This window comes from Gallus gallus, chromosome 25 (assembly GCF_016699485.2).
Source record: "Gallus gallus isolate bGalGal1 chromosome 25, bGalGal1.mat.broiler.GRCg7b, whole genome shotgun sequence".
In the NCBI taxonomy this organism is placed as follows: domain Eukaryota; kingdom Metazoa; phylum Chordata; class Aves; order Galliformes; family Phasianidae; genus Gallus; species Gallus gallus.
Genome location: NC_052556.1, coordinates 2,008,827 through 2,019,362, shown reverse-complemented (window position 1 = coordinate 2,019,362; position 10,536 = coordinate 2,008,827). Strand labels below are relative to the sequence as shown.

The 10,536-nt window shown below is 67.9% G+C and overlaps 3 protein-coding genes across 11 annotated transcripts; all 3 read left to right on the top strand.

The window, feature by feature from the left end:
- Positions 1 to 193: 193 nt before the first annotated feature.
- PYGO2 (pygopus family PHD finger 2) lies at positions 194 to 2,042 on the top strand. 2 transcript variants are annotated; one of them, XM_015298511.4, is made up of 3 exons: positions 194 to 387; positions 466 to 515; positions 610 to 2,042. In XM_015298511.4, exons 1-3 carry the CDS (start codon positions 264 to 266, stop codon positions 1,687 to 1,689), a joined length of 1,254 nt encoding a protein of 417 aa, XP_015153997.2. In that variant the 5' UTR covers positions 194 to 263; the 3' UTR covers positions 1,690 to 2,042. The 2 variants fall into 2 exon arrangements, with proteins under 2 accessions (XP_015153997.2, XP_046760000.1); XM_046904044.1 differs by having other exon boundaries at positions 249 to 515.
- Positions 2,043 to 2,152: 110 nt separating this feature from the next.
- Positions 2,153 to 6,060, top strand: PBXIP1 (PBX homeobox interacting protein 1). Of its 7 annotated transcripts, none has more exons than XM_015298502.4 (12): positions 2,153 to 2,230; positions 3,114 to 3,144; positions 3,232 to 3,305; positions 3,390 to 3,489; positions 3,572 to 3,630; positions 3,703 to 3,841; positions 3,928 to 4,146; positions 4,243 to 4,266; positions 4,335 to 4,402; positions 4,481 to 4,603; positions 4,686 to 5,728; positions 5,829 to 6,060. In XM_015298502.4, the coding sequence occupies exons 3-12, from the start codon at positions 3,246 to 3,248 to the stop codon at positions 5,884 to 5,886; spliced, it is 1,893 nt and encodes a 630-aa protein (XP_015153988.2). In that variant the 5' UTR covers positions 2,153 to 2,230; positions 3,114 to 3,144; positions 3,232 to 3,245; the 3' UTR covers positions 5,887 to 6,060. The 7 variants fall into 7 exon arrangements, with proteins under 7 accessions (XP_015153988.2, XP_046759997.1, XP_015153991.2 ...); XM_046904041.1 differs by having other exon boundaries at positions 2,153 to 2,809; XM_046904040.1 differs by lacking the exon at positions 2,153 to 2,230 and adding an exon at positions 2,889 to 2,960.
- Positions 6,061 to 6,448: 388 nt separating this feature from the next.
- On the top strand, positions 6,449 to 9,808 carry PMVK (phosphomevalonate kinase). Of its 2 annotated transcripts, XM_015298512.4 has the most exons (5): positions 6,449 to 6,545; positions 6,648 to 6,711; positions 8,404 to 8,556; positions 8,635 to 8,764; positions 9,408 to 9,808. In XM_015298512.4, exons 1-5 carry the CDS (start codon positions 6,463 to 6,465, stop codon positions 9,542 to 9,544), a joined length of 567 nt encoding a protein of 188 aa, XP_015153998.2. In that variant the 5' UTR covers positions 6,449 to 6,462; the 3' UTR covers positions 9,545 to 9,808. The 2 variants fall into 2 exon arrangements, with proteins under 2 accessions (XP_015153998.2, XP_024999236.2); XM_025143468.3 differs by lacking the exon at positions 6,648 to 6,711.
- The last annotated feature ends 728 nt before the right edge of the window (positions 9,809 to 10,536 follow it).

Sequence of the window (10,536 nt, the reverse complement as noted above, 5' to 3'; positions counted from 1 at the left end):
AACGTCGTTCTTTCCTCCCCCCTGCGGCCCCTTCCCGTGGTTCCTTCCGTCCCCCCCCCCCCCCCCCCCCTCCTGCGGGCGCTGCCCGTGGTTCCCCCCGCCGCACCCCCCTCCCGCGCCGCGCACATGGTTCGCCCCACGCCCCGCCCCTCGCGCAGCGATTGGTCCCGCAGCCACTTCCGGTCCCGCAACCACTTCCGCTTCCGGCGCGCCGTGCGAAGGAGCCGCGGCGGGGCCATGGCGCCGCGCCGGCTGTGAGGGCCATGGCGGCCCCGCACGGAGAGAAGCTGGAGGGAGGCGTCCCGGCCCCGCCGCCCCCGCCGGGGCCCCCTCACCCCGCGGGCAGCGCCGCCGTCGGCGGGCCCGGCCGGAAGCAGGGGAAGGCAGGTGAGCGCGGGCGGCGGGAGCGGGCGGGCCGGGCCGGCGGAGGTCCCGGACCTGACTCGGCCCCGCATCTCCCCGCAGGTCTGCAGATGAAGAGCCCCGAGAAGAAGCGGCGGAAGTCCAACACGCAGGTACGGGCGGGCGAGAGAGGACCGTCGGCTCCGGGCCGCCCCCGCCGCGGGCGGTACCGGGACCGCGGCCCTGACCGGCGTCGTTTCCCCGCAGGGCCCGGCCTACTCCCACCTGTCGGAGTTCGCCCCGCCGCCCACCCCTATGGTGGACCATTTGGTGGCCTCCAACCCCTTCGAGGATGACTTCGGGGCCCCCAAGGTGGGGGCTGCGGCCGCCCCTTTCTTGGGCAGCCCGGTACCCTTCGGCGGCTTCCGCATGCAGGGTGGGGGAATGGCGCCGCAGGTCCCCCCCGGGTACGGAGGGGGTCCGCAGCCCATGCGGCGGCAGCCCCCCCCCTTCGCCCCCGGGCAGATGGGTCCGGCTTTCGGCATGCCCCCCCAGAACCCCGGCTACGTCCAGCCCGGCGGTATGAGCTTCCCCGGGCAGCCCTTCAACCAGCCCCCCCTCGGACAGAACTTCAGCCCTCCCACGGGGCAGCTTATGCAGGGACCCGTCGGGGGCTTCGGGCCCATGATGTCCCCCACTATGGGGCAGCCTCCCCGGGGGGACATGGGCCCCGGGCCGGCTCTGAACCCCCCCGGCGGGCCAGCCATGGCGCAGCGCTTCAGCCAGCCCGGCAACCTCTTTGGACAGTCCCCCATGCAGCGCCCCGGGCAGAACATGCCCCCCCTTCCCCCCAACACCAGCCCTTTCCCTGGGGCAGACCCCGGCTTCCCCGCTGGCGGAGAGGAGGGGGGCAAAAACCTGAACCCCCCACCCAGCACCTTCCCCCCAGAGCAGCACTCGGGCTCCCCAGCTGCCGTTAACGGGGCACAGCCCAGCTTTGCCCCCGCCAGCACCGGCCGTGGCGGCGGCACTCCCGAAGCCAACAGCCTCCCACCCCCCAGTAAGGCAGTTGCCAGCTCGGGGCACCAACCCCCCCCTGGCCTGGTGTACCCGTGCGGGGCTTGCCGTAACGAGGTGAACGACGACCAGGATGCCATCCTGTGCGAGGCCTCCTGCCAGAAATGGTTCCACCGGGAGTGCACGGGCATGACGGAGAATGCCTACGGGCTGCTCACCACCGAGGCCTCCGCCGTCTGGGCCTGTGACTTCTGCCTGAAGACCAAGGAGATCCAATCGGTGTACGTCCGTGAGGGCATGGGACAGCTGGTGGCTGCCAACGATGGCTGATGCCCCACCAACCCCACATTGTACAGAGCCCCACGTGGTTTTAGGACCAAATCCCCTTTTGTAGCCATCGGACCCACGAGCACGGGATGGCACCGGTGATGTTCACCACCGCAGTGGACTCCGGCTTTGCAGCACCGGGATGGGGCTGTGGGGGTCTCCACGGTGGCTGAGCTTTCCCCCTACCCCCGGGGTGGGCTCTGTGCGATGGCCAGGCCCGGTTTCCCCCCCCAGGTCCGGTGTCCCCCCCCCTCCTCCGAGCTCGGTGCGGTCCCGGTCCCCCCCATCCCCCTCCCCGATTTTAGCACAGCGGTAATGGAAACTTTTGTATCGTCGCTATAAAACTCTGAAACCGGCGTGTCCGTGTCTGCGTCCGCTGCCTTCCGCTCCTCCCGCCCCACTCCTGCCGGTGCCCGCCCCCTCGGGCCGCCGCTGCCATTGGCTGCGCTCATCACGTGCCCTCCCCGTCCCGAGGGCGGTGACCGGGACCGGGAGAAAGTTACGGAGCGGGACCGGGTCCGGCTGCGCCTCGGAGCGGCTCCAGGTACCGCCCGCCCCAGCATCGTCCCGTTCCGCCCCGTCCCGAGCTTCCCCGCTCCCGGTTCGTCGCTCCCATCCCGGCCGCTTCTCGCTGAGCTCTGCCCCGAGCGCTCCGTCCCTCCCCGACCCCGGGATCGGCACCGGAGCGCTCCCCGGGGCACCGCCGACGATGGCCGCGAGATTTCACCGGGAACCGCTCCGGGATGCGCGTCCGTCCGACCGGACCCCCACCAGACCCCCCCCCGCCCCCTATACACACACAGACCCCCCCCCCTCGGCCGTTTTGGGGAGCCGCGGGGCGCGGTGCCGGAGGGAAGAGGGGCTCCGTGCCCCCCTCACCCCCCGGAGCGCTGCTCTGAGTGTCGGTGCCGCCGCTTCCTTCCTGCGGGGCCCCGCGCACCTGCCGGGCGGCATCACCAAGGCTAAAAATACCGCGGTGGTAACCGGGGCGGGGGGGGGGGGGGGACGAGGGGTTGGGCCGGACGGGGGGATAACGGGGCTGGGGGAGCGCTTCCCGTAGCGCGCTTCCGACCGCATCCAGTCCCGGTCCCCCCCTCGCCCCACTGGGACTTCTCTCCCCCCGGTACCGGGGCTCGCAGCGCCGTTGGGCCCGTCCTGCCCGGAGGGGGGGCGGGGAGGGTCGGGACGGAGGCGGTGCCTCCACAGCTGTGCGGGGAATGTGCAGAATCCGCGGGCACCGCGACCGCCCCGTGCCCGGTCCCAACGCGTTGCCGGTACCGGAGCGGGAGGGGAGAGGCGCTGCCGGGGTTGATCGCGTTGCTGCGGGAGAGGGGCGGACCCGGGGGGGTCCCAACGCGGTCGGTGCGGGGATCGCGGCGCTGCTACTCGTTGCCCTTTGCTCTGAGCTCATCAACTCGTTTTGCCAGGCAAATCAGCACGGAGAGGGGACGGGGTGAGGTCGGTCCGTCCGTGCGTCTGCTTTGTGTGTTTATGTGTCCGTCCGTCCGTGCATCCATCTGTCCGTCCGTGTCCGTCTCCTCCCAGGGGGACCCGCAGCCATGGCACAGAAATCGGACTCCCGGGATTCGGATAACAGTTGGGTGCTGACGGGCACTGAGGTGAGGACGTGAGGCCGGGGTGGGGGGCAGAGGTGGGGGGGGGGTGTGGGGCCGGGGGTCCCAATGGCCGCGTGTCATCCGCAGGGGCTGCCTGTGGACACGGTGGGGCCGGAGCGGGATTCAGCCTCCCATGAAGATGAGGAGGAGGAAGGGGAGGAGGAAGACACCCCGGACGCGGGCACAGGCACGTGGGGAGGGGGCAGTGTTGGGGTCCCCGGTACCGGGCTGGGTTCTCCTGCTCACCTCCAGCCTCTGCCCCCCCGTAGCTGATGGCAGTGAGGATGGAGCCGCCTCCCTGGGTGAAAAACAGCACCCTGAGGTCGGGGTAAGTCAGGGGGGGAACGGTGGGGCGGGGGTGCAGCGTAGGGATGCGTGACCCCAACCCCTGTGTTCCCAGGGTGCAGAGGGACGCTCGGATCCCGGTGCCGGCACAGAGCTCCCTACATCCGACCCTACAGAGCTCAGTGCCACGGACAGCTGGGAGCAGGAGAAGCACAACACTGAGCCGGGGCTGCGTGCTGAGGGTCGCACTGCAGGTCAGCACCGTGCGGGGTCCGGGGGGGGGCACCGAGCAGCAGCGCCAGTCTGTGGGCTCTCCCCACAGTTCCCCATCCCTCCCCAGAGCCGCTGCTGGAGGAGGGGAGCTGCACCAGCAGTGATGATGACGTGGAGGAGCTGCGGCGGCGGCAGGTCCACCACCAGCCCCCCGCTGGGACCCCCCCTCCTGCACCCATCCCGCGCCGTGTGATGCAGGATGAAGGCAACGAGGAGGGGCTCAGTGCCAACAAACTGCTGCTGGGAGCGCTGGCGTTGGTGGCTGTGGCTCTGCTGATCGTCTCCGGTGAGTCCGGGGGTCCTGGGGTTGGGGGGGGGGGGGGGGATGGGGGGGGGGGGAGAGGTGGAGGTCACCATCGCTGTCTCTTCCTCTCCTCTCCAGGTGGTTTCTACGACGTGGCAGACGGTGAGCAGGGAGGGCTGTGCTGTGGGGTTGGGTGCTGTGCTCGATGTCACCGTGTGGTTCCTCCCCAGGTCCTGCGGATGTGATGAGCCACGACGCGACGGACATGGAGCAGGAAGCGGTGCCCGACAACGGCAGTGTAAGGAGTGGGGCTGCAATGGGGCTGCCGCATCCTCAGCACCCCCAGAGCCGCATCCCACCCCCTCCACCCCCCCAGGACTCCCCACAGAAGCCCCCCCTGGACAGTGGGGACGTGCACAGCATGCAGTCCATGAGCGTGCTGCTGGACCGCCTGGCCAAGGAGAACCAGGACATCCGCCTGATGCAGGCTGAGCTGCAGGTGGGTGCGCAGCACTGTGCCCCCCAGGGGCACCACCTGGAGCCTCCCTCTGCCCTCACACCCCGTCCCACCTCTCCCCCAGGCCCACAAGGAAGAGCTGCAGGCACTGCTGCAACAAAGCGAAGGCGCAGCAGCAGCAGCTGGGGCACAGCAGCAGAGTTTGGCCAAGGAGAACGCCGAGCTCCGTGCAGCGCTGCAGCGCGAGGCCGAGGCACTGCGGGCTGCACGTGCTGAGCTGCAACGCCTGCAAGCCCGGGGGGGTCCCGGTGACCACCAACCTCACAAGGAGCAGCCCCACGATCCCGGTGCTGCAGTGCATGGGGAGGGGGCCCGGGATGAGGCACGGAACCGTGGGCTGCTGGCATCAGTGCGGCACGAGCTGGCAGCTGCCCTGCAGCGAGCGCGGGGTGCGGGGGGGCTGGAGGGGCTCATGGAGGAGCTGAGGGTGCTGGAAGAGCGCCTGAGCCGGGAGCTGAGGGGGGGCGAGGGGGCTGAGGCATTCCCTGGGCATTGGAAGAAGGGGTTCAAGGCAGAAAAGAAGGAGAGGGGGTGGCACAAGCGGGACGGCCACCGTGAGCGGGGCAAAGCCCACAGGCACGGCTGGGAGCCCCACGGCAAGGAGCCCCACGGCAAGGAGCCCCACGGCAAAGAGCCCCACAGCAAAGAGCGCCATGGCAAGGAGCAACACAGCAAGGAGCCCCGGCCCCACCGGGAGCACAGAGAGGGCAAAGCTGGGGGGAAGTGGTCCCATGGCCCCCGAGACCACCATGTGCCCCCCCTCAGCCATTCCCGCCCCCCCCAGGGCTGCTCGGGGGTGACCGACTGCGCCCACAAAGAGGGCCGCGAGGCGCTGGGGGCTGCGCTGGAGCCCGTGCAGAAGGCGCAGTTCCTGCAGCTGCTGGAGGGTTTCATGGGGCGGCTGGGCTGGGGGGGGCACTTCGGGGGGGTGGCGGAGCGGTTGGACGGTGCCTTTGGGGCCAACGGGGTCTTCGCCCACGACCGGAGGCGCTTCGTGGACTTCGTGGAGGAGGTGGAGGAGATGCTGGAGGACGTGGCGCGGCGCGAGCACGGCGATGAGGAGGCAGCCGATGGCTTTGAGGAGTTCGTGCTGCAGCACTATGCCGGGTGAGGGGGGCGGGGGGAAGGGGGGATTACCCCTGCACCTCCAGGACCCCCCCCCCTCCTCCTCCAGGTCCCCCCTCTCAATGCCCATCTTCTGTTGTAGCTCCGTTGGGAAGGAGCGCGGCCGCAAAACCTGGAGGCAGCACGGGGGAGGCAGATAGAGCCGTGGGGGGTCCCTGCTGACCCCCTCCCCCCCCCCCCCTACACCACCACCATGGGCTGTGTTTGGGGGTCCAGGGGCTGCCGTGTGCCCCCCCAACGCCCCTCTCCCCGAGTGATGCACTGTGTGATGATGCTGCACTGCTGTAGATACAATAAAGTCACCGCTGGGCTGAGCTGTGCCTGGTGGGAGGGGGGGAAATAGGTGGGGGGGGTCGAGGGTGCCGGGGGGAGTGCTATGGGGGAAATGGGGGTGCTGAGGGTTGGGGAAGGGGGTGCTGAGGGGCTCCGGGCTGAATGGGGGGCAGTGAGAGCGTGGGAGTTGCGGTGCCCCCCGGAATTGCAGTGCCGACCGCCCACCAGCAGGGGGCGCTACTATAAAGCGATGGGGGTGGAGCCAATCTCAGCCCCGCCCCCCCAACCCGGGCCGTACCACTGCATTCCCACGGGGGGGGGGGGTGAAAGGAAGGGAGGCGATCCGTGGGGGCGGCGGGGCGGGGCGGGGCGGTTCCCCCCGCGCATTGGAGCGGAGCGGGGCGGGTCCGGGTGGCGCGGGGGTGGGGCGGGGAGGGGCGGGGATGGCGGCCCCCCGTGCGGTGCTGCTGCTGAGCGGCAAAAGGAAATCGGGCAAAGATTTCGTGGCGGCGGAGATCCAGAAGCGGTACCGGGGATGGGGCGGATATACCGGGAAGGGGAAAGGGGGGGGTGGGGGGGGGGGGGGGGGGGGGGGTCGGTACCGGTGCCGCTGATCGCTCCCCCGTAGGTTGGGCCCCGACGTGTGCACCGTGCTGCGCCTGTCCGGACCGCTGAAGGAGCAATACGCGCAGGTACGGCTGCGCCACGTGGGGCCGGGCCGCGTCACGCCACGCCACGCCACGCTCTGCTGCGCCCACCGGGCCACGCCATTGCCACGCCGCACCGCAGCGCACGCGTGGCGGGATGGGCCGGGCGGGCCGTGATCTGCCGTGCTGTGCCGTGCCGTGATCTGCCGTGCCGTGATCCACCACGCCCTGCTGTGTTCTGTGCCATGCCATGCCCTACCATGCTGTGCCATGCCATGCTATGCCATGATCTACCATGTTCTGCTATGCTCTGTGCTGTGATCTACCATGCTGTGCTGTGCCATGCCATGCTATGCCATGATCTACCATGCTATGCTATGCTATGCTATGCTCTGTGCTGTGATCTACCATGCTGTGCTGTGCTGTGCCACGCTATGCCATGATCTCCCATGCCATGATCTCCCATGCTCTGCTATGTTCTGTGCCATGCCATGCCCTACCATGCTGTGCTGTGCCATGCCATGCTATGCCATGATCTACCATGCTATGCTATGCTATGCTCTGTGCTGTGATCTACCATGCTGTGCTGTGCTGTGCAGTGTTATGCCATGATCTCCCATGCTCTGCTATGTTCTGTGCCATGCCATGATCTACCATGCCGTGCTGTGCCATGCCGTGCTATGCCATGATCTCCCATGCTCTGCTATGTTCTGTGCTGTGCTGTGATCTACCATGCTGTGCTGTGCTGTGCCACGCTATGCCATGATCTCCCATGCCATGATCTCCCATGCTCCGCTATGTTCTGTGCCATGCCACGATCTACCATGCTGTGCTATGCCATGCCATGCTATGCCATGATCTACCATGCTATGCTATGCTATGCTCTGTGCTGTGATCTACCATGCCGTGCTGTGCCATGCCATGCTAGGCCATGATCTCCCATGCTCTGCTATGTTCTGTGCCGTGCCATGATCTACCATGCTGTGCTGTGCTGTGCCACGCTATGCCATGATCTACCATGCCATGATCTACCATGCTCTGCTATGCTATGCAATGCCATGCCCTACCATGCTGTGCTGTGCCATGCCACGCTATGCCATGATCTACCATGCCATGATCTCCCATGCTCTCCTATGCTCTGTGCCATGCCATGCCCTACCATGCTGTGCTGTGCTGTGCCACGCTATGCCATGATCTACCATGCTCTGCTATGTTCTGTGCTGTGCTGTGATCTACCATGCTGTGCTGTGCTGTGCTATGCCATGATCCACCATGCCATGATCTCCCATGCTCTGCTATGCTCTGTGCTGTGCCATGCCGTGCCACGCCATCATTTCCCATGCTCTGCTCTGTGCCATGCCATACTGTGCCATGCCATACTGTGCCATGCCATGATCTCCCATGCTCTGCTCTGTGCCATGCCATACTGTGCCATGCCATGATCTCCCATGCTCTGCTACGTCCAGTGCCATGTGTGCCATGCCATGATCTCCCATGCTCTGCTCTGTGCCATGCCATACTGTGCCATGCCATGCTGTGCCATGCCATGATCTCCCATGCTCTGCTGCTTCCAGTGCCATGCTGTGCCATGCCATGCTGTACCATGCTGTGCTGTGCCATGCCATGATCCACCACGCTGCGCTATGTTGCGCTGTGCCGAGCCGTGCCACTCTGTGCCCCACACCCTACCACACCTCCCACTGTCCCCTGTGCCCCACTCATGCCCTCTCCCTGCAGGAGCACGGCCTGGACTTCCAGCGGCTCCTGGATGCCAGCGCCTACAAGGAGCGGTACCGGCAGGACATGATCCGTTGGGGCGAGGAGAAGCGCTGCGCCGACCCCGGGTTCTTCTGCCGCAGTGCAGTGCGGGGCGCAGCACAGCCCGTGTGGGTGAGCAGGGATGGGGATGGGGGGCTCTGGGGGGGCTCAGTGGGGCCGGGGGTGGGTGGTGACGGTGCATGTGTGCAGGTGGTGAGTGACACGCGGCGCCTCTCGGATGTGGAGTGGTTCCGGGACGCCTACGGGGACGCGGTGCTGACCGTGCGTGTGACGGCCACCGAGGAGACGAGGAGGAGGAGGAGTTGGGTCTTCGTGGCGGGTGAGCGGGCGCTGCTTCCCCCTGCGCAGCAGCACCGGAGCAATCGGCAGTGCTGGCACTGTGGTCACCCCTGTCCCTATAGCCATCCCCCAGCCCCACTGCAGTCTTCTGTCCCTATAGCCATCCCCCATCCCCACTGCAGTCCCCTGTCCCAATGCCATCCCCTGTCCCTATAGCTCTCCCCTGTCCCTATAGCCATCCCCACTGCAGTCCCCTGCCCCTATAGCCATCCCCCATCCCCACTGCAGTCCCCTGTCCCAATGCCATCCCCTGTCCCTATAGCTCTCCCCTGTCCCTATAGCCATCCCCACTGCAGTCCCCTGCCCCTATAGCCATCCCCCATCCCCACTGCAGTCCCCTGTCCCAATGCCATCCCCTGTCCCTATAGCCGTCCCCCATCCCCTCTGCAGTCCCTTGTCCCTATAGCCATCCCCTATCCCCACTGTCATCCCCTGTCCCTATAGCCATCCCCTGTCCCTATACCTGTCCCTTTTCCCTGCTGCCATCTCCTGTCCCCACTGCCATCCCCCGTCCCCACAGCCACCCCCTGGCTGCAGGACCCGCAGTTTTTGCATAAAGCCCCACAGCACCGAGCAGAGGGTGGGGGATTCTGACCCATTCTGGGGGCTCTGCTCCTCCCCAGGGGTGGACGACGCTGAGTCCGAGTGCGGCCTGGACCAGGGGGTGCCCTTCGATTGGGTGATCGCCAACGATGGGGACGGGGCGGCCCTGAGTGCACAGCTGGATGCACTGCTGCAGGACGTCCGCAGCCGCCTGTAGCCATGGGACGGGGATGGAAAGGGTGTGGGGACCTCATCTGTCCTGGGGGCTTCACCCTTTGTGGGGTCTCCTGGGGTGACGGTGCTGGGGAAGGTGGGGGAAGGAGACCCCCCCCCCCCCCCCAAGAACTTCCATCTGCAGAGGCTGTGCCTTCCTGCAGGAGTGGGGCTTGCTGCTGCTCAGGGACCCTCCACCACAGCATATGGGGACAGAGCCCCGTGTCCCCCCCGTGGTGCCTCCAAATAAAGCTCTGACGCTGAATAACGCGTGGGGTCCGCATCTCCTTCCCATGGGGGGGGGGGAAGGGGGGTCGGCTCTGCCCTTCTCATGGAGCTCTCCACCCGGGGGGGGGGAGGTGCGTGAGGTGCATTCCCGGAATCCCGGAGCCGGGTGCCCGCTGGTGTGCTGTCCTACGTTTCCTGCCGCGGATTAACCGCGTCCAAAACAAACAGCCCCTGCCCTAATACTGCGTGCATCCATCCAGCTGGGCTCCTGCGGCAGCTGGGCACCGCTGGGGGGGGACACGGGGACCCTTTGGGGTCTGCAGAGGGCACAGCGGGAGGATGTGGGGCTGCTGGGAGCCGGTTTGACCCCGCGTCCCCCCCCATCGTTACTGTGCCCCCATCCCCGCAGAGCGCGGGGGGTGAGCCGACCCTATCCGGTCTCCGCCGGCTCCAGCTGCTGCCGTAATCCCCAACCTCTGCTCGGTGCCCTAAGGAGATTACCGAGCGTTGCAGGGCGGCAGCTGGCGGGGCGGGTCCCGGGGGCCATAGGGTCCCACTTTCGGGGGCAGCGCGCTCCCCGGTGCCCATCCCTGAGCCCCCCGTAGCGGGGCAGCCCCCGTCGAAGGGCGGTCACCGGGAGGAGCGGCCGCACCCGCGGGCATCGCCCGGTCCCCGCCGCTCCCCGCCCCGACGTGCGCCGCCCGGGGCTCGGCGCCGGCCCGTCGGTGGGAGCGGGGGCTCCTCGGGGCGGTCCCGGGGCGCCCCGTT

What these genes read in the sequence shown, in the direction of transcription:
- PYGO2 (XM_046904044.1), top strand. Translation starts at nt 264, where the DNA reads ATGGCGGCCCCGCACGGAGAGAAGCTGGAGGGAGGCGTCCCGGCCCCG. An exon ending in GGCGGAAGTCCAACACGCAG is followed by an intron (nt 516 to 609) that starts GTACGGGCGGGC and finishes GTTTCCCCGCAG; the next exon opens with GGCCCGGCCTACTCCCACCT.
- PBXIP1 (XM_015298505.4), top strand. Translation starts at nt 3,246, where the DNA reads ATGGCACAGAAATCGGACTCCCGGGATTCGGATAACAGTTGGGTGCTG. An exon ending in GGCTCTGCTGATCGTCTCCG is followed by an intron (nt 4,147 to 4,242) that starts GTGAGTCCGGGG and finishes TCTCCTCTCCAG; the next exon opens with GTGGTTTCTACGACGTGGCA. An exon ending in TGATGCAGGCTGAGCTGCAG is followed by an intron (nt 4,604 to 4,685) that starts GTGGGTGCGCAG and finishes CCTCTCCCCCAG; the next exon opens with GCCCACAAGGAAGAGCTGCA.
- PMVK (XM_015298512.4), top strand. Translation starts at nt 6,463, where the DNA reads ATGGCGGCCCCCCGTGCGGTGCTGCTGCTGAGCGGCAAAAGGAAATCG. An exon ending in GCGGCGGAGATCCAGAAGCG is followed by an intron (nt 6,546 to 6,647) that starts GTACCGGGGATG and finishes GCTCCCCCGTAG; the next exon opens with GTTGGGCCCCGACGTGTGCA. An exon ending in GCGCAGCACAGCCCGTGTGG is followed by an intron (nt 8,557 to 8,634) that starts GTGAGCAGGGAT and finishes GCATGTGTGCAG; the next exon opens with GTGGTGAGTGACACGCGGCG.